We start from the raw sequence: 23,940 nt of genomic DNA, 5'->3' as shown, positions 1-23,940 counted from the left end.
TTAGTCTATATACAAAGTTTATATCTTTATAATCAATAAAAACAAAAGAATTTTTTTAAAGAATAAAAATATTTTTATACTTAATCTGAATATTCTTTAAAGCATTGTTAATTTTCATTAGTTTATACATGCAAAAGAAATCACAATTTAAATATGTACAATAAAATATTTCATTATATATTATATATAAAATCAATGATATTCAATAAAGTTTTATAAAAATAGGATATATTCTTATTATATTATTAAAATAATAGATTCAAAATAAAATTAAAAGATATATGTAGGAATAATATTCTATATTTAAAAAATATATAAATATATCTATATAATTAATATATTTTTTGAATGTAGTTTATAAAGTACATACTTTGTAAACCATAGATACTATTCTTTGAAACAAAAATTATATCAATATTAGTTGATTAGAGAGAATTGAGACTCATTTTCTTCTTGGAAGTATTACTCCTGTCTCATTTAATGCATACTCCTTATGGCTAAAGCTTCCTAAAAATTGCACTTCCTTCTTCATTACTTGTAGCCCCCACAATTCTCTTAGCAATTTTAAACCCCCTTGCACCCAATCACCTTACAAAGAAACAATTCTTATCCTTGTAATCCCTATTATTTCCACAAAAGACATCAAGATTGGTAGAAATGAGTACAACCCATAAACAAGTAATAAAGCAATTAAAGCAAAACCTCCAATACTCACAACAACTACAACAATCAAAGATAAATAGGGGGAAAATAAATAAATAAATAAAAAATCTCCACTCAACTATTCTTCATGATAATACAAACTCCCAACCACGCTTTTTCAGAAAATATCTTTAATTGAGCTTTTAGGGTTTAAATTTGGACAAGCGAAACCCTTGCACCAGGTCTCAAGGATACTCGCAGTACCCAAGTGTAGGGTTGTCCTGTCAAACCGGGCTAGGCGGTTGGCCCTATCACGATTGATACCAGGAGAGACGCACACGTAAGTTGATACCTGGGGATGCGGGTACGATGTCGCCAACGACGCAGGGGGTAGATAAGATAGGGCACAAGAAGACCAGGTGAGGGAGGGAGGGGTGCGAGAGCTGGACTGGGTCGCCTGGGTCGCCTGGGTCGCGCGGCCTTTCTTTAGACTCCGGGAGAACCTGCCTCGCCCATCGCTGTAACAATCTGTTGTCGGGTGAGTCGGATCAGATCCCACTTCACAATCCTTACGTGGAATCGCACGCCGTCGCTGCTGATCTCGCTCTCTCACACATCGCCATTACTCCATCGCGAGGCAGCCGATGCTGTGGTGGCAGATAAGCAGGGTTCTCTGGGACAGATTCTTCACTCCCTCGCGGTGTACAAGTGCCAACAAAGAGCGCAATTCCCTCGTCCCATCTCACTTCGCTCAAGGTCCCTTGTCGTCGCTAGTTTCAGAGCTGCTACTTTCCTCGCCGGCTTGAGTGAGAAGACGGTTTACAGCGAACGGGACGGCTTCGGGTGGGTTCTGGAGCCTGTCTGTTGGGTTTTTGTTGGGTTGTTGAATTTCGTCCCGTGGTGTGTATCGTGATGCATGGGAGTGTGGGTTTGGCAGAATCGCGGTGAGTTAGTGATCGGAGCTGTGCAAGGGGTCGTCTGTCAACATGTACGGCCTTTCTAGACTCGTACAGGGCCAGAGGAGTGTGCTGTCGAGGTGCGTGCTGCAGCACGTTCGAGTTGGCGGCGGCGCTTTCTCGTTTGGGTCGCAGACAAGAAAGGAAACCGGGCAAGCTACCACGAAGGAGAGCCTGGAGGAGCACGGCTTTGAGAGCACTACCATTGCGGATATCCTCAAGGAGAAGGGTCAGCAGGCGGATGGATCCTGGTTGTGGTGCAGCGTGGATGACACAGTGTACGATGCCGTGAAATCGGTAAGCCTTTTGGGTTATTCGTCTGTGCCCAAGAATGTGGCCTTCTCGCCTTGGAAGTACCCCCAGGATCTTCAATTGTTCTCCAAGTTATTTATCGGATCGCAGTGAATTTGTGCCCACTGTCATGTTTTTCTTGCTTTTGTATACTTATTTGACGTACCCGGCGGTTCGGTTGGGTGCAGATGACTGCACACAATGTAGGGGCGTTGTTGGTGGTGAAGTCGGGAGCGGAGAAGAAACTCGCCGGCATTATCACTGAAAGAGGTTAGTATTAAGAAGGAAGGGAAACAGGTTGGAATTGATATGATCTGTTTTGTACACGAAACATTTTGAAGAATTGGCGTGTTGATTTAGAAAATGTAAACCTGTCCTCTTGATTGTTCAGTTTTACTTCCATTTGTTGCTCTCAACTTGGAGCGAGAATTGGTCTCTGGGACGTGTTTGTAGAGATCTTGTCTTACCAGAAAGCAATAATAAGATTTTTTGGTTTATGTAATCAGATTATTTAAGGAAGATCATTGTACAAGGCAGATCGTCCAAGACTACCAAAGTCGGAGACATTATGACAGAAGAGGTAAATTATCCTCTTGGTAGAGCTTCTGAAGCTTAATTTATTTTCCTACACGTCTTTTCACATTTCATTCCAGACCTTGGCCGGACGATACTGTATCGATTGTCTGTCAGCCTTTACGCTCTATATTGCTTTGTGACTATCTCTGGACTAAACTGGGATCCAAATGGAAGCTAACGGAATTCATCTGACGTCTAATATTGTGTTCTCCTATCTATGCAGAACAAGCTCATTACTGTGAAGCCAGATACTAAAGTGCTGCGCGCTATGGAGTTGATGACCGGTAGGCGTCTCATCAATCCTTGTTACCTTCGGTGCGATACTGTGCTTGCATGTTTCCTCTTTTAGCATACTTTTCGATGGTTCTTCACAGGGATGAAATCGTATTGAGATTCTTAGATTTTTGCAGATAATCGCATTCGGCACATTCCTGTGGTGGAGGAGTCTGGAATGAAGGGAATGGTGTCTATCGGTGATGTGGTGCGTGCCGTGGTGGATGAGCACCGCGAGGAGCTGCAACGCCTCAACTCCTTCATTCAGGGTGGATACTAGAAACCGTCTGGTTTCCTTTCTGAGCTGATAATGACGATGGAGGTTTGATACGCTCGACTTTGAGGATCAGTGGCAAGCGGAGCCCAGGCTTGTGATATCTTCAGATATATATCTATATATCTAAATATGTACATGTATATTTATATTTAGATATGAATGTACATAGACAGGTCCAAGCAGTCGGTGCGATGGTTGACAAAACTTAGTGATGTAATTGCTAGAAGCAACTACAGCGTGATTTGAAGACGCATGTTTATCATGTTCTGAAGTAAATATAGTCATTGCGCTTTGTTTTCCATGATTTCACTCTGCTTTTGAGATTGATTAAATTCGAATTTGACCCTCTGTCCCGATACACTGTGCAGCGGAACTTTTCTTTTTGCCTCGTGCAACTTTTCATATGTTGATATTGCATCTAAAAATTTAGGGCTTTTCTGTGCACTCCTACATTGCGGAGGAAGATGGTAGAAGATAAAATTTTCCGGTTAATCAAACATTGGTACTAGCGTGACTAACCACATCATTCTGAGAGAAATGCAAAAGTTGAGCTCGCGAAATGAAGTTGATTGTGCCCAGACCACGCCAATTGCACGTCACAATTTAAGCATTAGTAAGCGGTCGTTCTACCTGTCAAGAGCGCAAGCAACATCCCCGATTGAAACAATACATTCTCTGCTATCATGCTGCAAAATTCTGATAATTGTCAGAGCTATGTATACATCTCACATTTACAAATTGTAATCTGCTTTTTTGACCGTATTGCAGACTTGAATTGATGTAGTAAACGCATGCAATTGTTCTGAATGTGTATGAAGTCGTCGAGGAGGAATCAGTCAGCGAAAATGGCGAGGAACCTTCTCGGGTGAGATCCCAAGAAGGGTTCTTACTAGAGATTTGTTCCTCTTTATTTTTTGCATTTAAAGCCTTCATTCACGTTTCGATTCCTGCGATCCTAGGTTTGGGAAACACGAGTCAGACGGCTTCCTCAATGGATTGAAACTTCGCTCCCAGCTTCACATAATCCTTGTACTACCTTTGCCCGCCGCAATGCGTAGATGATATCTTGGAAGAAGGAGCATCTGCGCCAATGTCAATGTGCTGTTGAATCTGTTAGTCTAGTCAAGCTTTGGCAGATAGTAAGAAAGAGCGTGTTAGGGTTCGGAAGGTGTAAGAAAAGAGTGTAGGTGGCAAAGTCACATGTGTCAATAGATCGAGGAATTTGATTTTGCAGGGACTGGTTCCTGCGTTGTTGCAGGATGGGCTCTAGGGCTGGTGTTCATGAGAGTTCAGAATGCGCGAATGATAGTATTGAGTATTTTGAAAACTTTCAAGCTTTTGAGGGTTTTGAAGGTCTGAGAATGAGCAGGAAGGGGAATTGAAGAGAGTGGCAAGAGGTGTGAGGGAAAGTTGATCTAGAATCGGTATTGCGACCGCGCCATTTCTGGTGTGCTTCTCCCTATCTGTGAGTGCTCTGCTTTTCGTGGCAATTTTCATGTACGGCGAAGCTTTCGGAACGCCGTTTGCTAGTGTCAGAAAGTATGGCCAGTCGTTCTCAGAGCTCAACCTCCCGTATACTAACCTGCAGAATCTTGTTACAGTAGCTGCGCTCCCCTTATACACGAGCTCGAAGTGCGACAAGCCGGATGTTGAAAATTCCTCTTTCGTGGAGCCCTACCAGAACCAGTCTGACTCACAAGACACTTTCATACATGACATCAAGGCTGGTGTAGAAGCCGCCGCTGCAGTCACAGCCGCATTGCTTTTGTTCAGCGGAGGTGAGACGTGGAAGGATGCAGGGCCCAGCAGTGAAGCTCAAAGCTACTGGAGTGCCGCGGAATCGGAAGTCTGGTTTGGAAAGGAGGACGTGCGATTGCGAACTCTTACAGAAGAGTTCGCCCGGGACACTTTTGAGAATCTGATGTTCAGCGTATGCCGATTTAGGGGATCAACCGGGCACTATCCCACGAATATTACTGTAGTGAGCTACGATTTCATAAAACTGCGATTCACGGATGTCCATCGCCACGCTCTTCGGTTCCCAGAGACTTAGTTCTATGTAGGCATTCCGACACCTCCTGCGTCCAAGGAGGCAGCGATGAAGGGAGGGAGAAAGTTTTGGGTATGTTCCAGGCGGACCCATGTGGCTGCAAAGGAGAGTTGCTTTAGAAGAGAATACTTCGAGATCCATTTCTCCGAGCTGTGCCATACCCTGTGGGATGTCCTGAAATGCGAGGACTTTTCAGATATTGTGCCTTTGAGTATTACATCGGGAGCCTTCCTTGGTCGCACTGAACGTGGAGCGGAGCTAGGATTTGTGACCTCATCAGTAGAAACCACTTGAACGCATTTATTACCACTGTCTTGTTTCAATAGTTGAAGAAACAGACAGACTGGCAATGGGAAGTGTATAGCTGACGCTTGTGAAGTGAGCGCCAGGGAGAGAGCTCACAGCCAAAATGGAGCGTTATGACTCGCTTGTCTTGTTCTCCATCAGCGTCATCGTGTCGTTATTCGTTATCTTGCAACATTGCATACGACGAATGATTAAAGAAGAGCGATGAAATAGAGTCGAGCTCGTTTAGTTGGCGATTCTGAACCGCGACCTTGGTTTGTCTTTTCGCGTCCAACTTGTTCACATGCGGTATTCTTTGTCACGTCCTCGAAGTATTCCAAGTTGAGGATGGGCTGCTGCTCTATCCCAGAATCCGTCGACGTGGAGCATGATTGTCTTGTAAGCACTGAGCGGGGATCAGCTCTGACCGCGAGCTATCTATTCCTAGAGCCGGTTCTAGAACAGTCGCAGATTGGAGGGTACCTACAAGAGAATCCGCCAGAGGTGGTTTAATGAAAGTTAGGATCTAAAAAATGCCCTGGTTCTCATTAATTTTCAGGGAGTTTTTACAATGTTATCACAGTGCTGCAACAAGAGAACACTGGCAGATGTAGATCTGTTGAATGAGCAGGTACATCATATTCTTTCATAGCAGTCTTGTAAGCAGGATTGAGACAGCACAATACAGTGTAGACCGTGTCTCCCATTCAAGTCACGTTTAATCGATGAGTATTGGTCCCCTGGCAACATACTCCATTGTTCAAACCTGCACTAATCCTATTCAAGCTATCCAAATTTGTAGCATACGCTGAGAAAGCTCATGTAGACAAACTTAGTGCTTGCGTTTGTAGGCTTTGTAGGGTAAATTCTGAACCTATACTCTCTCGTAGATACATTGGTGGCAGCTCCATTTGAATCAGTGTTGAAGATGTATCAATTCAGTAATAAGTATTAAAACAATCTGCATTATGGATTGAGATGCAACAGACGCAAGGTACTCAGTTAATGCTGTGGTTTGGTCCATCACTTTGCCCGTCCCTGAAAATTGTAATGCTCTGGCGACGGATTTAATACGTTGCTAAAGCTCTAACTTATTCAGCCTATAACCTTCCTAATCTTTCAAGGAACATGCTGGAAGTTATTGTGAAATCTTGGCTTAGATCACCAAGAGCCCATTAAGCGTGAAACTAGCACAGGTGTCATTGCCAGCTGTCTGTCTTCAATATGTCATTCCAATAATCATACCTACGGAAGGACTGCTCTGCACTTTCTAGACACCAGGGCAACGTTATTATTTCCTCCATTAACACCAAATTGAAAGCTCATTAATATACAGTTTGGGAGCTTGCAAAGGGACAACGAGGGAAGACGCTTGTGTGTTTCAGAACACTGGTAGTCGTCGCATCAGATGCTCAGCACGAAAGCCTGGTTGCCGGCGCTTCTGTAGCAATCTATCCATCCATCTGAAGCCTGAACCATCTGCAACACTAATCTGGTCACCTAGCTTAGTGTTGAAATTTGAGCTGGTTCAGTATCTTCGGATCCCAGGACTCTGCAGCTTGGGACTCTGGGATAGTTGATATACGATATTAAACTGTTCAGCTATACAATATTAGGAATGAGCCTTCAGAGCACTCACACTTGAAGAAACCACGAATTTGATGTGGTCATGACGAGGCCATTTGTGAATTACCTTTCAAATACGCGATAATCAGAAATACTGTAAGTATTGGGCTCTTGGAAGTACTTACTACAAGATCGTCGAAAACAGTACGTTAGCATTTACGCAAGAATTAATCAACGATTTTAAAATGAAACGATTTGTGCTCGCTAATTAATTATGACGTACCAGCAAGACCTATTTGGCATCGATAGGTGCCTACGGTACTTTGTCAGGGAGAAAACTAAAGTAAGCGGACCACCTGCAATGAAGCCGCCACAACTGACAACTGCTACGCATTCGTTGTCGACGATCATCTTCCTCCTCCCATCACCGTTGGCACTGCCGTTGGCTCTGCCGTTGCCCGGCCCATTGCTGATGTCAGGGCCCAGGAGGCTCACTCTCACTCTAGTTAAGCTCCCTAGCCCTCACGCCCTGATCATCCCATCATCGATCAGCAAGTGAACCTTCGGATGTTGATTGAGACCGCTGTCCAGGTCCAGCACTGCCCTCTCGCAGTACTGGTCCGTGTAGCCCATACATTCTCTTTGTGAAGGGTCTCTGAGTCTCTCAGGTGTGCACATTCTATGCAGTTAATCAGTCGCTTATAACTTGTGGTCCTCTCGGCCTAGTGGTTGCGCATTCAGGTACACTTGGCTACCATCAGTTTCGCTTTTGCCATTGGACTAATCTTTTGTGTATGAGTTCATTCGACGAGCCCGTCCAGTGGAACGGTGCCCGCCACAGTGCCCTGCTGATAGTGTTGGTCTCTAGAGGTGTATATTTGACGCTCATTCAAGTGTTGACAGCACAGATGTATCACACGGATCCAGACCCGTGAGCATCAGTGACGCATTGCAGTTATCGATTCGGTCGCTCCCAAATGTGCCCTGTATGACGTTCTAAAGTCATTTGAGATTCTTCCTGTACTTACAAGGTTATTGCAATGTGGTCAAGTTCACCAGCTCTGATCGTCTTACTTTGAATGCCCTCTTGCAGTTCTTTGTGGGCGCGTCTATCCTAACATCAGAGTAGACCAAGGGCATTGGATGTGTCGCTGTCTGATCGGTTCCAACTGATTCTGTGTCCAGCTGAGTGTAATCTGGCTTCCGATACCTGAGCTCTTCAACAGAAGAGTGCGACGATCCAGCTCCATACGTCAATATAAGTGCAATCGCTTGGGGTTAGACGTCTTCTGGTACGTCCCTTGACACACATTGCTCAACATGGCTACTCTGTCGCTACTGACTGATTCCATTTAGTGCTGTTAGTGGTGCGAGACCTGAGCCACAAGGATGTCGTAGATTCTTGGTTCGTTTTTCGACCTGGTGGTAAACATAATCTGTTTGCTAATAGATTCAGATACACGATGGTTAAGTTCAGATATGCGATGTGACACCTGGCAATGCCCTTCCCTGGAGTTCCCATTATCATGCCGTTGCTAGTTTGGTCCCCGTCGTCAGCTGAGGTGAAATGCACTCAAGCATCATGAATTGTACACCAGCGGTATTATGACCCTGGCATTCTCTGATGTGCAGAAAATATGGCCATTCGTGCTAGCTGCTCATGGCTTCTCGCTGTTGTCATAATAGGCACACTACTACTTGACCCAGCTCAAGCGAGATGGTCTGGGTGAGTCTATCAACCTACTGCGAAAGTACTTCTGATGTAAACATAAGTTTCAGTGCTTTGGCTTCACCTTCTCACCATTTGTATCACATCCTTGCAGTCCTATTCCATCTCCAGCGTACGCACCGTCACACGTATCCTACCCTCCGAAGGATTCTCATCCAACATACGCCCCTTACTCTCCACCTAGTGAAATCCTCCCTCCTGCTTACGCGCCAGAAACGACGCCAGCAGCGTCCTCTCCTTACACCCCTCCTGCTGCACCGTCTCCTTACACTCCTGCTGCACCGACTCCTTACATTCCTCCTACTGCACCGTCTCCTCACACTCCTCCTGCTGCTCCATCTCCTTACTCTCCTCATTCTGCACCATCCCCTTACACCCCTCCTGCTGCACAATCTCCCTACTCTCCTCATTCTGCACCATCCCCTTACACCCCTCCTGCTGCACAATCTCCTTACTCCCCTCATGCTACTCCCACACCCGTGTACGCCCCTTACAAGGCACCGTCCCCCGTTGCACAATCTCCTTACACTCCAGCTGCCCCTACACCTGCGTACGCCCCCTACCAGGCCCCATCCAGTCCAACTCAAGCTCCTTACTACACTCCTGCTCCTGCGACTTACGCCCCTGCGCCGGACGTAGCTCCGCCCACTGCTGAACCTGTCCCTTCACCAGCATATGCACCCGTCGTGTCTCCAGCAGGCCCTGCATATACCCCCTGGATGGCTCCTTCCGGATCTCCCACCCCTACCCCGTCGTACTCTCCATCTTACACACCATCCTTTGAACCAGGTAAATGTTTGTTGTCGTTGTCGTGTCATCTGTGGGTCCAGGATCGTCCTTTCGGTCTGTCTAGAAATGGCTACGGTAACTTGATTATTCTCGGAGTTAAACTAGACCCTGGAATACTGTAACCATTGTTTGTGTCCGTTCCAGTTCCGTCTCCTGCACTTTCACCTGCACCAGTGCCCACGCCTGATTCATTTTCACCGGGACCAGCCCCTGCATCTTTCGCGCCAGCCAGCTCTACGCCGAATCCGTCCGCTTTGACACCCGGAGAAGAAGTTCCTCTCTCTAGCGACCCTATCGCAGCGCCTGCTGATTCTGTATGTCTTGCTTTCCATCTCCTGCTTGATTTAATGTACCGAGTGCTTTCTAGCGTAGAGATATCCGTAGACGCTGACAGGAAGCTGCTGTAATGCGGTGCTGGTGTCCATGTGTGGTTAACCGTGATTTCTTCCAGGTGAGCGCTGGATCGAGTTCATCGACGCGGTTAAGGTGGGTATTTGCGATAGCATCCGTCATCACTGCAGTCGTGCAATTCACGATGTGAGGATGTTTATCTTTCTATTATCTGCCACTTCGATGGCTCCACATTCATATTTTGTTCCTACCAATTCACATTCTGAAGCGGGAATTTTTTAGTTAGCTCGCATACTGAGATAATACTCTTCTTGTAAAGGATTTTCGACCTCGCCATTATAAATAAAGTCTTTGACTAGACGAACATGTGTATAAGCTGGTACTTTCAACGGTACTTGAAACATATGTTGACGGTATGTCAATAAGATAAGGAATAGTTGTGCAGAAGTTAAATCGCCAAAATTAAACTATATTCAATGCTACTTCGTGGGCCCAATACTCTAATTAAGTCAGATTCATACTTCGCAAACGTCTCACTGTTATTATAATTGACATCATATGGCTACAACCATGCACTCTAATGCAGTATGATGTACACTCACTGTACCAACAACTTCAACTAGTCGGAAAGTCTTCTCTCGCTATTGCATCAAATGCAATCAAGCAAACGATTTTGATAAATCCTTTCTCCACAATATGTCTAGTAACTCTTCCATGATTTGTCTACCTGGACAAAGGGATATCTGTTTTAGTTCCTCTTACAAGGAGTTGAAACCTGGAGTTGCTTCGACTTATGTTTAGGGGCATGACACGAACTGACAGCGGCCGACGAATGATTAAAAGTCATTGTGATGAGTCTTCGTGTATACGTATAGAAACATCAACACCCACACACACACACACACACACACAAACTTGATTAAGTACAAATTTTGATACAGTACAGCTTGGAATCGAGCAAAAGTCCTGATCACCGATCTGTCGGTGATGTAGTGGGCTCAGAGACGGAGCAACACGTCGACCGCATTCATTAAATATTATAAATAGGTAAGAAGATGAAGCGATATGGTGAAGTCCCAGCTCAGCCAGTTGGAATTCACTGAATCTCACGCGGTGCCCACTACCTCGAGGGAGAACACAAGCCCTACGCGACACTTTCTCCAAAGAAGCAAGGGCCCCATGAGATGAATTCTCCTGACTCTTTCCAGCAGCAACATCCCAAAGAGCCCTGCCAAAGTGGACCCCAGCGGGCAGTCGGGCGTGGATCTCCAGTCTCCAGCTCCGAGGCCACACGACAAGCCAACGGGACAAAGAAGCTTGGGCCAAATTCAGAAAAAAAAACCTACACCACCCACACATGCATCAGGTTATTGTTGGATGAATACGCTCACCTAATTTCCTACACACGAATGTAAATCATAATCAGTGATATATATAGTGTACAAAGCAAAGCTAGATCATTCTTTATAGTGAGCGAAACTTTTGTCGGGGTAGAGACTAGCATTAATTAATTGTATAACTGCTGAAAGTATGTGGACAAAGCTATGCACAATATGTTTTCAACGAACTGCCAAGAACGTCTTCTAATGGAGGACTTGAGCACACGATTACAAGGAAAAATTTACAATAATAAATTGTCTGAAAATGATGATATTATTACTCATATCTAGAATGTAAAGAATGATCTAGCTTTGGTCAGCTAACGGCTTTCCTACCAAAGTAGAAGTTCTTTAAGAGTAAAAACAATCTATTAATCTTTTGAGACATTAGCCCAAGCCACAAGTAAACTATAATAACTCAGTGGAAGAATGGACATTATTTTTGAAATAATCATATTCTTGGGAAGTTCATGCTGTAAGTCTTTCTGTAACATTGGACAGCTAACTGCTCCAAACTATAGAGAAATAAATAAATAAATAAATAAATAAATAATGTTTTTTTTCAACACATTCTTTCACACTGGGGCCAACAAATTAAAAGTTTACATTATCATTCTAATTCAAATGACAAAGCAATGTTACACATGACAAATTACAAATTAATTTTAATCCAAAGAATTGTAATTTTGCATTCATGACTTTCAGTTCATTATCTCATGCATACTTTATTAGCTTTCACGGCAACTTTTAATATGTGGACTCTGCTGCCACCAAACACATGATAGATTGATGTGTGTAATTCAATACCTTCACACTTATTCCTGAAGGTCATTGGCTTGTAACTATAGCCAACATCTAAACTCTATAGGGTTAAGGTTGCAAAACCATTTGTATCATCCAATAAGTTAATGATGCATCTTTACCCAGATTATTAATTAAAATAATTTTTGTTCTATCACTTGCTCAAAATCTATTTTTGGTCAGAATTATGTCTAAATTTGGAACTTCTTTTATTGCTATTCTTAGAGGCTACAAAGTTTTATTTAAATTTGGTGATACAATTCTTGAAGGTAAACAAGTTAAATGGCTCTATCAATTTCTCATTGAAGTTGTTTCGTTGAACTTCTCACCTGGCTCATCCAAATCTAATCTACCTATGAAAGAATCAAGATTTTTTTTTTTTTTTTTTTTTTTCTTCTCGATAGATCACCTTCTATTGGTATTACTTCCTAACATATTTGATTGCAACATATTAATCTTTGGCACAAGAGAATGACACATGTTAATATTACAACAATCAAGAAAATGTTCAACCACAACTCTCTTTTTGATTTTATTCTTGGAAATAAAATGGTCACTTCTTCTTTGTGTCATGGTTGTATGCTCAAAAAACATACCAAGTCTATCTGTTGGCATGATTTTAAGAAAATTAAAAAAAAAAAAGTTCCAAAATAATTTTTACATGGAAAATATTATAAAAATTGAACATTTTATCTATTTTTTATTTTCAATATTTTATGTTTCTAAAAGATGATGCAAATTTATATTGTTTTATTTATTTAACTAAAAAAATATCGAGCATTTGATTATTTCTAATAAACCGCCAAACTCATCTATCATTAATTATTTGCTTATGTAAAGTATTTTTGTAATTTGAATTTCAATAAAAAAAATTATAAGATTATGCTATTCATCACAAACTTGCCACTGTTTACACCCCTCAACAAAATGACGACATTGAACAAGATAATCACATTGTTTTTTTTTGAGGTCGCAAGATCCATGTTACATGAAAAAACATTGCGGCAACAACCATGGGCACAAGCTATATAACAGAAGTATACAACAGAATAAATTTTAAACAAAACTAACAATTCACAAACTGGTATTCAAACTTTTTTTGAAAAATGGTTTGGTTACAAATCTTTTATTTCTCATTACAGAATTTTTGGGTCACTTGCATATGTATATGTCAATAAACAAAAAAAAAACAAAACTTGGAGCAAAAAGCACCTCAATAATATTTATTGGCTACTCTATGATTAATGAAGCATATCATTTCTTAAATCTCGTACTAAATAAGATTATTGAAGCTGAGATGCTATATTTGATGAAACATTAGAGCGGTTTTATGATAATGATTTCCCAGTTTTCAACCTCTTGCAACTCTTATTGATACAAATTCAACAGTTCTTTATCAACTTTATGTTCATCTTCTTTCCACCATATCTGTAGGCAGTGTTTGCCCGACCTTTAGCAAGGATTGTAGTAGTTGTTTGTGAAGCTCAAATACAAAAACCTTTTGAAAGAAGCATTGCTTGAGCTTGTTTTTTGGCCACAAAAGTAACTCAAAGGTGTTGCAAGGCACAAGCACCTTCACATAATATACTTTATGAGAATATGAATCTTACATGTGATTTTTATTGAAGAATTGGAAAGCTTAGGAATGAAAGAAGAAGGGTAGATTTTGATATTGGAAGAACCACATGAAAAACCTAAAAAGATGGAAAGCAAGGAAAGATGGAAGAAGATTATTCTTTGTAAATTCTTCCCTATTTCATATTAAATATGGATCAATGTTGTTTAGTGTTATGTGTGCATAATAAAAAATTCTTATTGTTTTGATATATAAAAGATTGGTATATATATTTTTACAAAAAACTAGATAGTCTTCTAAAGTTGTCAATATTAATGGTTGTTGGTTTTTGTATAGGTAACTTGGAGGTAGAAGTAGAGTACAAAAAAAATAAAAAAATAAAAAAAGAAAAAAGAAAAGGGTGGAGTAGATAACTTTGTTATTTATTTTATTGTTGGACTTGAACATGATATGTGATATAAAATCTATTGAAAAGAATTACATGCATTAATAAAAGTATCAAAATATGAGAGTCTTATATAATGTTTTTATATTATATATTATAGTATCAAAATATAATAGTTTTATATTATATATTATAATATCAAAATGTAATAGTTTTATATAATATATAAAATACTCCAACATAATATAATATTTTTTATTTAAACTTACTTATAATATTTTTAATTAGGATTTATAAAACAAAATAAATACACATATAATTAGTTTAAAAAATATTATCTAATAAAAATATTATTAATCGTTAACCAAGGTAGTATTTTTCTAATATGTATTTAAATAATGTTCTTTATATAGATAAATTTTTAAATCTTATATGTAAATTATATTCTTTTCTTTTCTTCTTGTAAATTATAGTTAATAACTTTTGAGCTTTTATAAATATTATTTATTCTAAAAAAAGAAGTTAATTTATAGAATGTTCGTATTAGATTCAAATCAAAGAATGTACATATCTAAGACATGATATTAGATAATTTAAAAACTATTCACAATCATGAATAATAAAAAAAAATATTGAAAATGTATAATTTTTTCGTATTAAATTTTTAAGTAATAATAATAAAAAAGAACTTTAAAAAGTTGATTAATACTTATATTATTATTATATTCAATAAAAATAATAGTAAATAGTTCTTTTTATTTTTAATGCCAAGTAAATTATAATATTTGAAGAAAATTTTAATATTTATTTTGTATTTTTTGAAATAAAAAAGAATATCTAAAATTATTCAAGAATATTATATTAACTTGAATAAATTAAAAATAGATAGGTAAATAAATAAATAAATAAGGTCCATATGTTATTAGGTACCACAATCTTAATCATTTAATACTTTCACGTTTGATTGCAAATTATTTTACTTTTACTTGTAAGTGATTTAGAACACAATTTTTCTTTAAATTTCTTAGAAGAATTATGTTATTTTGATTATTTTTCATTCTAAATTTTAATTTAACAAACATAAAGGTTGAAGATATCTATGATCTATACATTCTATTCTATTATATCAATAAATTATTTTTGAGTCCAAAGATGATAATAAAACTAAGTGAGGTCAATTATAAACTATTATTTTATTTTGAAATTTGATAAAAAATAATAATTTATATTTTTGATAAAAATTTCTTATTCTAATAACTTATTTTTTAAAATTATGAAATATTTTTTAAAATCTACACTAATTTATATTTTACATCAGATTGTTTTACTCTCAAATTTTTATTCTTAAATCTCAACTACTATATATTATAAAATTAAAAAATAAATGAAATTAATTAAAAACTCATAGAATAAAAGCATTATAGATATCATTAATTTCTTCTTTTCTATTTATGTTAAAATATTTTATTTTAAAAATTCTTTTTAAAGCAACAACTTACTATTACATTTTTTTCCAACTTTTCTTACCAATGTCAATCTCATTGCAAATTATAAAGATACATAATGTGTTTTAATATCTTTTTTTTAATTATTTTACATAGTAATATACATAGAAAATATATTTCTTATTTTTATTATTATTCTTATTAATCATATATTTTTATTTTTATAATTTGAGTAGATGTATTTTTATCACAATTTAGATCATCATTTTAGTAATCTTCAAAAAATAATTTATTTTATCAATTATTAATTTATTGATCTTCTAAATACATTTGAAAACTAATTGAATATTAATTCTATTTTTGAATTTAATAGAACCATATAACATTCTTATTTTTATATAAAGATCAAATCTTGTCAAAAATTAATTATTTTTAAATATTTTTAAAAAATCAATAGCATTATTTTACGCAAAAATTCAGCCAACATGTATCTTATTATTACATGTCTATATGTAAGGAGTTGATTAAACCACATTCCAATGTTGTTAAAACCACATTCTCCCTTGTCATCTCATCATTGATTATGCCCATCTTTTTTCCCAGCCCCAATTCCATGCCCCCAAGTTTCCAGCTTATTTCCACATTTTGGCTCCAATTTTCCACTCATTGGCTTACTCCATCTACTGCTTACTGTAGCATCCTTCACGGTGATTGCTTTACTATATTGGTCTTTAATGCTTGCATTGTCAAATATCACATTAGTCTCTATACTCCTCTCATTGCACAGTCCAAGGAGGACGCACTCGCAATCATCTATGACATCATGGAGGAGCAATTGGCTTATAATAAAAACACCACCATGTTTGATTCTAAATTTGTTGACCTCGATGCTAATTCTCTGGGCATTGTGAAAATCTGGGTTTTGTGGCTTTAACAACATTGATGTGTGGCTTTTTCAACTCCATATATGTATATATATATATATATATATATATATATACATATATAATCTAAAATTTTAATGATGAAAAACTTAATAATATAGATCAATCTACTATTATTATTTATTATATAATCTAATTTTTTATTTATTATTCATATATTTTTATTTTAAATTAACTATAATTTTAATATAAAAAATTATAAATTTTGGAATAACATTTAAAACTTATTAAAATATAAATAGGATTAATTATTGACATTTTAATAAATAATCTCCAAAGAAATAATTAGATTTAAAAAAATATATATATCATATATTCATCCCTAAAATATGCTAAAATATCAAAAATATTCATGTATTCTTGATAATAGAAAATATATCCCTCATATTTGTAATGATAGAAAATGTACCCTTGTTGGTGATAAGAAATAACTAACATTCTTTGTTTCGTTGTCCTTTGGGGCCTAGACCATGGATTGCATAGATTTTATTGCACTCATTTTTGGCTTTTCAATAAATTAGAAAAATCTTGCAATCTTTTCTTCTATCAATTTGCAAACCATGCCTTCACTCCAATCTCCTTCACTTAACAAAATCAACTCTCTCAACATGCTTTTGTAGTTTTTATATGGACAAACTTCTTCTACTATCTATGTGGCAAGGTGAGCTTACAAGATTGATGAAATGCTCCAATAGCAAGCCTTCTTTGCATTTGTATTCCAAGTTGAAAAGAGATATGGAAAAATTTGCACAATTCACAATCTAGGCCATAGATGACAACTATACAAGGAATGTTGGTGATATCTTATCACCAACAAGGGTATATTTGCTATTATCAAGAATACAAGGATATTTTTGATATTTCATAATATTTAAAGGATATATATATATATAGTTTTTCTTTATTATATTTATTATTTATACACACACATATATATATATATATATATATATATATCTCTCTCTCTCTCTCTCTCTATATATATATATATATATATATATATATATCACTTATATCTGCATTTTTTACTTTCTTTTTGAATGTTTAAACATCCAGATTTAGGAGTCAATTATGTCTCTAAGTCCACTAGATAAAATATATACTGATACAATATGTTTCAATTTGTGCACTGTTTCAATGGAATTGCAATTTGAAATGAAATAGGGCACCATTGAAAATATATACTAATGCAATATGTTTCAATGGTGCACTGTTTCAAATTGCATTCTAACTTTTAAATATATGGAACAGCAAACCGTACACATTTGATTAATAATTAGAAATTCACAAGGTGCCTATTTTAAAGAGACAAACTACAATAGTAAGGTGCATTGGAGAGTCACTTTTACATTAATTAGCCTAACCCCTTCAAAATATAGTTTGTAAATTACAAACCACTATTACGCACATTGACTCTACTAGTAAGTGACTTCCAACACACTTTATCCTCTAAATCCAGCACATGCATTAAATGCAAAATAAAAATAAAAATAAAAAACATGTGTATTTTTATGATATTTAAATAAAACAGAATTGTGATAGTTGTTTGAATTTGTATGAGAGAATATTCCTAACACTGGACTTTAGCTTGGTCCAATTCATGAAGTCCATGTTTGAAGACCCCCTCCTTTTAAGATGGGCCCGGGTGAATCCCCCAATAACAAATACCACGAAAAGCATGTATGTGAATAGGCAAATGGATGAATATATTGACATGGGTTTTGGCCCCTGTTCTCATGTTCTTTATAATGGGGCCATGGACCCAATCCTCATGACATGGCCTTATCAGTTATGCCACCCTGATTGAATTATTTTTATTAAGTTTTATTTCTATTTCCATGGGCTTATTGAGAAAGAGTTGACTTGCAATGGTTTCAGTGCAATTCCCTTGTTGAGGCCAAGCAAGGTGGCAAAGCTAATCCTATTCCCCACATGACCCCACAAATTATAATACTGTTTTCATGTGTTGCCCACTCAAATTGAAAAAAATAAAAATAAAAATAAAAAATCGTTAGACTTTCCTTCATGGAAACCCTAATGTTGCTTTTCTATTAAACATATAAACAGCCAAAAAGAAAAGGGTGGACTCTGCATGCAAGTGACATTTTGGCTGTAGAAATTTTGCAATGTCAAATGAGCAGTGCAATTGTCAGATCAATCATTGTCCTGATGACAATGTTGCTATTTTTTTTCATTTATTCATTCATCAATAAAAATTATCATTTCATAGCTCTGTACCCATATTGTATTCTTGCACAAAACAACTTCGTTTTTAATTATTTATTTATTTATTTATATTTGAACCTATCCCCATTCCTTTAAATTTCTCTACAAATTCCGTTTGTCATTGCCCCGTGATACAAAATTATAAAAATTAGCAACGGATCTCCTCATTTGAAATAGTTAGTAGTTCTTGCAAAGTCGAATTTTTGAATTGTGGGTGCAGTTGGTAGGATTTATTTTAATTAATTGTAGTGTGTTGGGCAATGATCATACTAAATATTGAAGATATTTAGGAGAAAATGACTCTGAAACATAACGAGAGGTAGATGCAACAACTTTCCGACCTTCTTCTCCTTCCAAATATTAAACTAGGTACCGAGGTGACATGGCAACTGGGTACCTAGCAATGAGGAGGGTCGACAAACGACTTGGTACCTTCCGACTAGGGGTGTCGATAGAGACGGGCGGGGCAAGGTCGCAAAACCAGACTTCGCCCGCCCAAACCCGCTTCATCTGGGCCAGCTCCTACAGCGCGGAGCTTCAATCGTCGGCTGAATTGCTCAGCATCCTCCTCTCCCAGCTCTCACCTTTGCGCTCGCCCCACCTCCTGATTTCCCCTCTGCTATCTGCTCTCGCTGCCAAAACATTAGCTTGTGGTGCGCTCGGTTGCTGGGTCCCTGTAGGTTCCGAGGGTGGGTTTTTGAGAGGTGAGGAGGGTAGGATAGCGAAGCGAAGGTGGAAGGTGGGGGAGGAGGATCACGTTTGCCTCGGGAAGAAGTCCTTTCGTGAGGGTGCGTGTGAGGATTGCGGCGTCGCCCTCGTATCTCCGACGAGTCCCCGAGACTAAGCCCATTGCTTTCGGTGTCCTCTTTCGAGCATATGCGTAGCGTTACGGTTTTTTTTTTTTTTTTTTTTTTTCTTCTGTGAGGCGTGGGGAGAGGGGTGGATTTGTCGTCTCGTTTCCAGGATTTCGAGGCTTTTCGTGATCTTGGAAACAGATCTCAATAGAAGGGAGTGAGTCTCATACATAGCCGCAGGATCTGTGAAATAGAAATTTCTTGTGAAGCATAGTTTTCAGCATTCGTTAAGTGTGGATTTACCCCTTGGCTGGTACTGGAGGCGGCCCTGCGGATCTTGGCGTTTCAAACTTTGGAAGCGTTGGAGGGTTGTTTGTGTGGCGGTGGAATATCGGAGCTCGGGTGTGGGTTGCATATTCCGTGTGTTCTTGGTGACCGACAACTACAAACTCTTCAGGTGTGGTGTTTTTGAAGTAATATCGTTAGGCTGTTGTATGTGGGATGCTCGAATCTTGATGCACACGAGTCCAGTTATTTGCATGAGGGTCCAGTTTCAACACACATGGAGAATGATGCGTGGTTGAAAGCATTTCAGGACTGGTTCGGGTAAAGTCGGATTGCACATTGGTAGAAGTCTCGCGAAAACTTGCTGCCGTCACTGCCCTCTTCACTAATTCTGAAACGAAGTATCAACGCCAATAAGGAATATTGTCGATACTTGGTTTCTGCACACCATTTATGAAAAGTTTCGACAAAAAGATTAGTGATTCAAATTGTAGACTAAAAGTGAAGATTCCTTCCCAGGATGAAGAATCTTTGACGTCGCACTGAGAGTCAGACTGCTTGAAGCAAGCACCTAGTGTTGTGGTCTGGGTTCGTGAGATGATCAAGGGTGTGAATGTTATTATCTCATAGAAGCTCATCGTTTTTTATGCTGTGATGAAATGTAAACTTTTACTATTTTTCGGGACAATCATGCTTCCTCACAATCCATCGTAGTATCTTCTATTCCCTTCGAAATCTGTAACTGACCACGTGCTGTCGCAGACGTTTTGTTTTCTTACATCACGTTTCACTCACGTCGCAGTCCCTGGGTCTTCTCTGATATTTGGGCATGTTTTAATGTGTGAAGTTGCGCAGGAGGTTGTGGAACTGAGATGTCCAGTAGTATGGACCCTGCGCATGAATTTGCACTTTGCGAACCTTCTTAACTTGTCGTTATTCTTCTGCAGGTTCCTTGATGGTGACATAACTGGACGCATTGTAAGATCCATTCAACAGCAGTCCTCCATGAATCAACATCAGCATCAACAGCACATATTTATCCGCAACATTGGATTTCACGAACACTGGCTCCCGCTTGAGCTATGCGAGCAATAGCCTTTGCCATCCCCTCCCCTTACTCGTATTCTGCTTCTCAACACATAGCAGCTGACGCTTCAATCTTGGTTCTTCCAAGCACCTGAAGCGGATCCTGAGTTGCTATTCCTAAGTCGCTCACCTCTGCTGTCATCACCATGCCGAACAAGATGCAGAAGGCTTTTCAGAAACTCCAGAAGAGTATATCAAGCTCAAACTTACAATATCGAAGCATCTACCACAACGATGCGAAATCCCCATCGAAATCTGGAGGCTCTGTTAGGAACGGAAGTGTCAGCAACGGCTGTGCATTCGGCAGGTCCGGCCGATTAGCAGTCAGTGATTTAAGCGACTCCGACGACGACAGCGACGGTTCCGCTCCAGATGACGTGCCTGAAGGGTATCTCGTCGTGTACGTGGGCGTAGAGCGGCGCCGGTTCGTCATCAAAGCGAAGTACTTGAGTCACCCTGTCTTCAAGGCACTGCTCAACAAGTCGGCGGAGGAGTTCGGGTACGAGCACAAGGGAGGGTTGGAGATTGCTTGCGAGACGGTCTTCTTTGAGCATCTGCTGCATCTCATCGAGACTGACGATCCTTCACTCTCCACCATGTAGATTGACGAGCTTGTGGGCTTCTATGCCTACTAATAGAATGTCCGTATGCTTATTGTTTCGATAGGCACAATGCAGCTTTCGAGGCTAGTACCAAGCTTAGGGAAAAAACCGTTGTACCTTTCCTTCATAAATAATTAGCAGCCTCTCTTTGCCTCTACATCGTTCAGGAAGCATGCATTTCCAACTATTGGTAACTGGTCAGGGGTTTTGGGCAGCACGGAATCGATAAACAGTGGGGGAGATTTACTTCTGTCACTAATGAAACCGCCCTTCATAATCGTTCCATTCTTGGATTTCAAGATCACAAGGATTGCATTACCATGGGCGACCAATTCTCATGACTTCACCTACGATTGATACCTGTAGTATCTACGACCACCTTCCGTCCTTGCGTGGAACTAGTTCAAGACGAGTACAGCTTGTAAGAGCCTTCCGAAACGTGTCTTGAAGCGTTGTCAAGGAGTTTTGCAGAGGTACTTTTCTTATCTTGGACAGGTTCTTGAACAAGTCCATTAGATGCGTGAAAGCTGATACTCACAAAAGATAGACTATCCGTCAAAGAGTTGACGAACGCTGTTGGTCTCCATCTCTCTACACCAGCGGCAGTATTCTGTTCATCGCGGTGAAGTCGGGGCCGGTGCCTCCTACTGTAGCAGTCGGTCGAAGTCGTACTTTTTTGTTGAGAATAGTGGTAATTCTGCAATGTCTGTATTGACCAGTGTGCCTGGTTTGAATGTATTTTTTAATTTGATTGATGTTTCCTTATCATTCACCCTCTAATCAAGGTTGGGGATAGCTCCAGTGATGCATTCTCTGCTCCAGTGCAGCGTCTTGGATCTACTCACTTTGAACTATTCTTCATTGGCAAGCTACGATAACTTCTTACCTCGACATGGTACTACCGATTGCGAAACCCCGCCCTGAAGGCACTTGCAGGTGCACTACGTGCAGTGGTGAGTTAACTCCATTGCCTCCATTTCAGATGAAGATTAAGGATGCACATTCATAAGATTCAGGAAGAGTTGTGGGGCCAGAATAATCGGCTCTACTGCCTTCTTAAACACTAGTAACTCCTCAACTGGAGCCTGGCTTCAAACCATGGCTAATCTGTATACCACATTCCCCACTCCAGACCAGAGGCTGACCACAGATCAGATATGATTCTCAACAGGCGATGAAGGAACACTCTCTGCGCACAAGCTCAGAAGTATTATCCAAAACCAAATGAAGAAACCTGTAGTAGTACTATTACCATCCCTGACATGTGGGTTTTGTGATTTTGCACTGTGCAATTGGTCGGTGGTGTGAACTGGTCAAGCTTAGACTTGTTAATTAGCAATGTCAGGCCATCTCGCTTATGGTTACGGAGAGTACGATTAGCCTAAATAGACAAGATTAATTGCAGTAATTGAAGTGTCAAAGCTTGGTTGTGTGTTCAACTGAAACAAAGCAGTGTGATCAAACTGGAGGAAGTGGAGCAAGCTGAGCATCTTTGCAAAAGATACACAGTAGCAAATGTGTAGATCGTGTAGAATTAAAGAGTGTCACTTGCAAGCAAAAGTAGTAGTGATCAACTACAAAAACTTTGCATCTAGAATAGCACAAATTGTTTAAAGTGAGTGTAGAAAAGAAATAGTTTTAGGGTGATTGTAAGAAATATTTTTTACATGGATTCATTTTAGTAAGATTTGATTAAGTTGCTTAGGGTGGATAATCCCTTTTATTGCACATTTGAGGTTTAAACAAACAATTACAAACATATGAAAATTTTAAAATAATTTTAGCATTAAAGTGATGATAATTGGCTCTTATATATATATATATAAAGTGTATAATTTTTGTAGCCCTTCTTTAATATGTAGAAGACAAATTGCCACTAAAAAAACTCAAAAATAATTTTTTAATCAATTACAAAATATAAAAAAATATTAGAAAAAATTACATAAAAGAATTCTCATTTTTTCAAAAATATTATCATATATATATGAAAAATATTATAGTTGGGTATCCAAAATAAATTCCTAACTTTGATGTGAGTACAATCTTAAATCTTAAATTTAAAAATAACTAAATTACTTCTATTAAGATTTCTATAAAATTAACCATCTATAAAGTATTAGAGAGATTTTTCATGACAGAAAATCTAATTTTAAAATTAAAAAAAAATTAAAGAAGTAACATGAGTTTATTTCAATAATAAAAAAATTTAAATTTTCATATCAAAATAAAAATAAAAAGATAGAAATTGAAAATGTTAGGATTTTTTTCTCCCTCTTATATATATACAAATATATATATATATATATATATATATATATACATAAGTGTATGTATATATATCAAAAATCTTCTAATTAAATATATAGAAATCATTGGCAATAGCACTTAGCTAATAGATCATCAGATTAATGTCATGACTGCAGCAAATCTACCATCAACACAAGTAAAAAAGAAATTGTAGTATTTATTGCTTCTTGGAAGCAATAAAATAACTAAGATAATAATATTACATATAATATAGCCAAAATTATAATAAAAGAAAGAAATAAAAACAAGTGTATAGTTGAAGGAATTGAAAAACAACACTTAGATAGAAAATGCTTGCTTTGCTAATTTGAAAGAAAATTTAAAT

At 38.4% G+C, this 23,940-nt stretch overlaps 3 protein-coding genes and 1 pseudogene across 5 annotated transcripts; all 4 read left to right on the top strand.

Moving 5' to 3' along the window:
* The first annotated feature begins 1,168 nt into the window (after positions 1–1,168).
* On the top strand, positions 1,169–3,319 carry LOC112282633 (CBS domain-containing protein CBSX3, mitochondrial). Its single transcript, XM_024520512.3, has 6 exons — positions 1,169–1,485; positions 1,580–1,895; positions 2,078–2,159; positions 2,396–2,469; positions 2,689–2,749; positions 2,876–3,319. The coding sequence occupies exons 2-6, from the start codon at positions 1,629–1,631 to the stop codon at positions 3,016–3,018; spliced, it is 627 nt and encodes a 208-aa protein (XP_024376280.1). The 5' UTR covers positions 1,169–1,485; positions 1,580–1,628; the 3' UTR covers positions 3,019–3,319.
* Positions 3,320–4,363: 1,044 nt separating this feature from the next.
* LOC141045462 (uncharacterized protein C57A10.07-like) lies at positions 4,364–5,511 on the top strand (annotated as a pseudogene).
* Positions 5,512–7,462: 1,951 nt separating this feature from the next.
* Positions 7,463–10,149, top strand: LOC112282631 (uncharacterized). 3 transcript variants are annotated; one of them, XM_024520510.3, is made up of 6 exons: positions 7,463–7,657; positions 8,102–8,208; positions 8,549–8,642; positions 8,740–9,434; positions 9,579–9,748; positions 9,886–10,149. In XM_024520510.3, the coding sequence occupies exons 3-6, from the start codon at positions 8,554–8,556 to the stop codon at positions 9,973–9,975; spliced, it is 1,044 nt and encodes a 347-aa protein (XP_024376278.1). In that variant the 5' UTR covers positions 7,463–7,657; positions 8,102–8,208; positions 8,549–8,553; the 3' UTR covers positions 9,976–10,149. The 3 variants fall into 3 exon arrangements, with proteins under 3 accessions (XP_024376278.1, XP_024376277.1, XP_024376279.1); XM_024520509.3 differs by having other exon boundaries at positions 8,010–8,208; XM_024520511.3 differs by lacking the exon at positions 7,463–7,657 and adding an exon at positions 7,660–7,902.
* Positions 10,150–19,034: 8,885 nt separating this feature from the next.
* On the top strand, positions 19,035–21,465 carry LOC112283014 (protein SMALL AUXIN UP-REGULATED RNA 54). Its single transcript, XM_073534426.2, has 2 exons — positions 19,035–19,792; positions 20,568–21,465. The coding sequence occupies exon 2, from the start codon at positions 20,853–20,855 to the stop codon at positions 21,306–21,308; it is 456 nt and encodes a 151-aa protein (XP_073390527.2). The 5' UTR covers positions 19,035–19,792; positions 20,568–20,852; the 3' UTR covers positions 21,309–21,465.
* Positions 21,466–23,940: the final 2,475 nt, after the last annotated feature.

Source organism: Physcomitrium patens, chromosome 5 (genome assembly GCF_059467195.1).
Source record: "Physcomitrium patens ecotype Gransden chromosome 5, ASM5946719v1, whole genome shotgun sequence".
NCBI classification, from domain to species: Eukaryota; Viridiplantae; Streptophyta; class Bryopsida; order Funariales; family Funariaceae; genus Physcomitrium; species Physcomitrium patens.
Note: the sequence above shows the minus strand (reverse complement) of the source record. Positions and strands in the feature narration are given on the sequence as shown.

Coding starts and splice junctions, on each gene's coding strand:
- LOC112282631 (XM_024520510.3), top strand. CDS start 8,554: ATGGCCATTCGTGCTAGCTGCTCATGGCTTCTCGCTGTTGTCATAATA. Junction 8,643..8,739: donor GCTCAAGCGAGATGGTCTGG/GTGAGTCTATCA, acceptor ACATCCTTGCAG/TCCTATTCCATCTCCAGCGT. Junction 9,435..9,578: donor CACACCATCCTTTGAACCAG/GTAAATGTTTGT, acceptor TGTCCGTTCCAG/TTCCGTCTCCTGCACTTTCA.
- LOC112282633 (XM_024520512.3), top strand. CDS start 1,629: ATGTACGGCCTTTCTAGACTCGTACAGGGCCAGAGGAGTGTGCTGTCG. Junction 1,896..2,077: donor TGTACGATGCCGTGAAATCG/GTAAGCCTTTTG, acceptor GGTTGGGTGCAG/ATGACTGCACACAATGTAGG. Junction 2,160..2,395: donor CGGCATTATCACTGAAAGAG/GTTAGTATTAAG, acceptor TTATGTAATCAG/ATTATTTAAGGAAGATCATT.
- LOC112283014 (XM_073534426.2), top strand. CDS start 20,853: ATGCCGAACAAGATGCAGAAGGCTTTTCAGAAACTCCAGAAGAGTATA.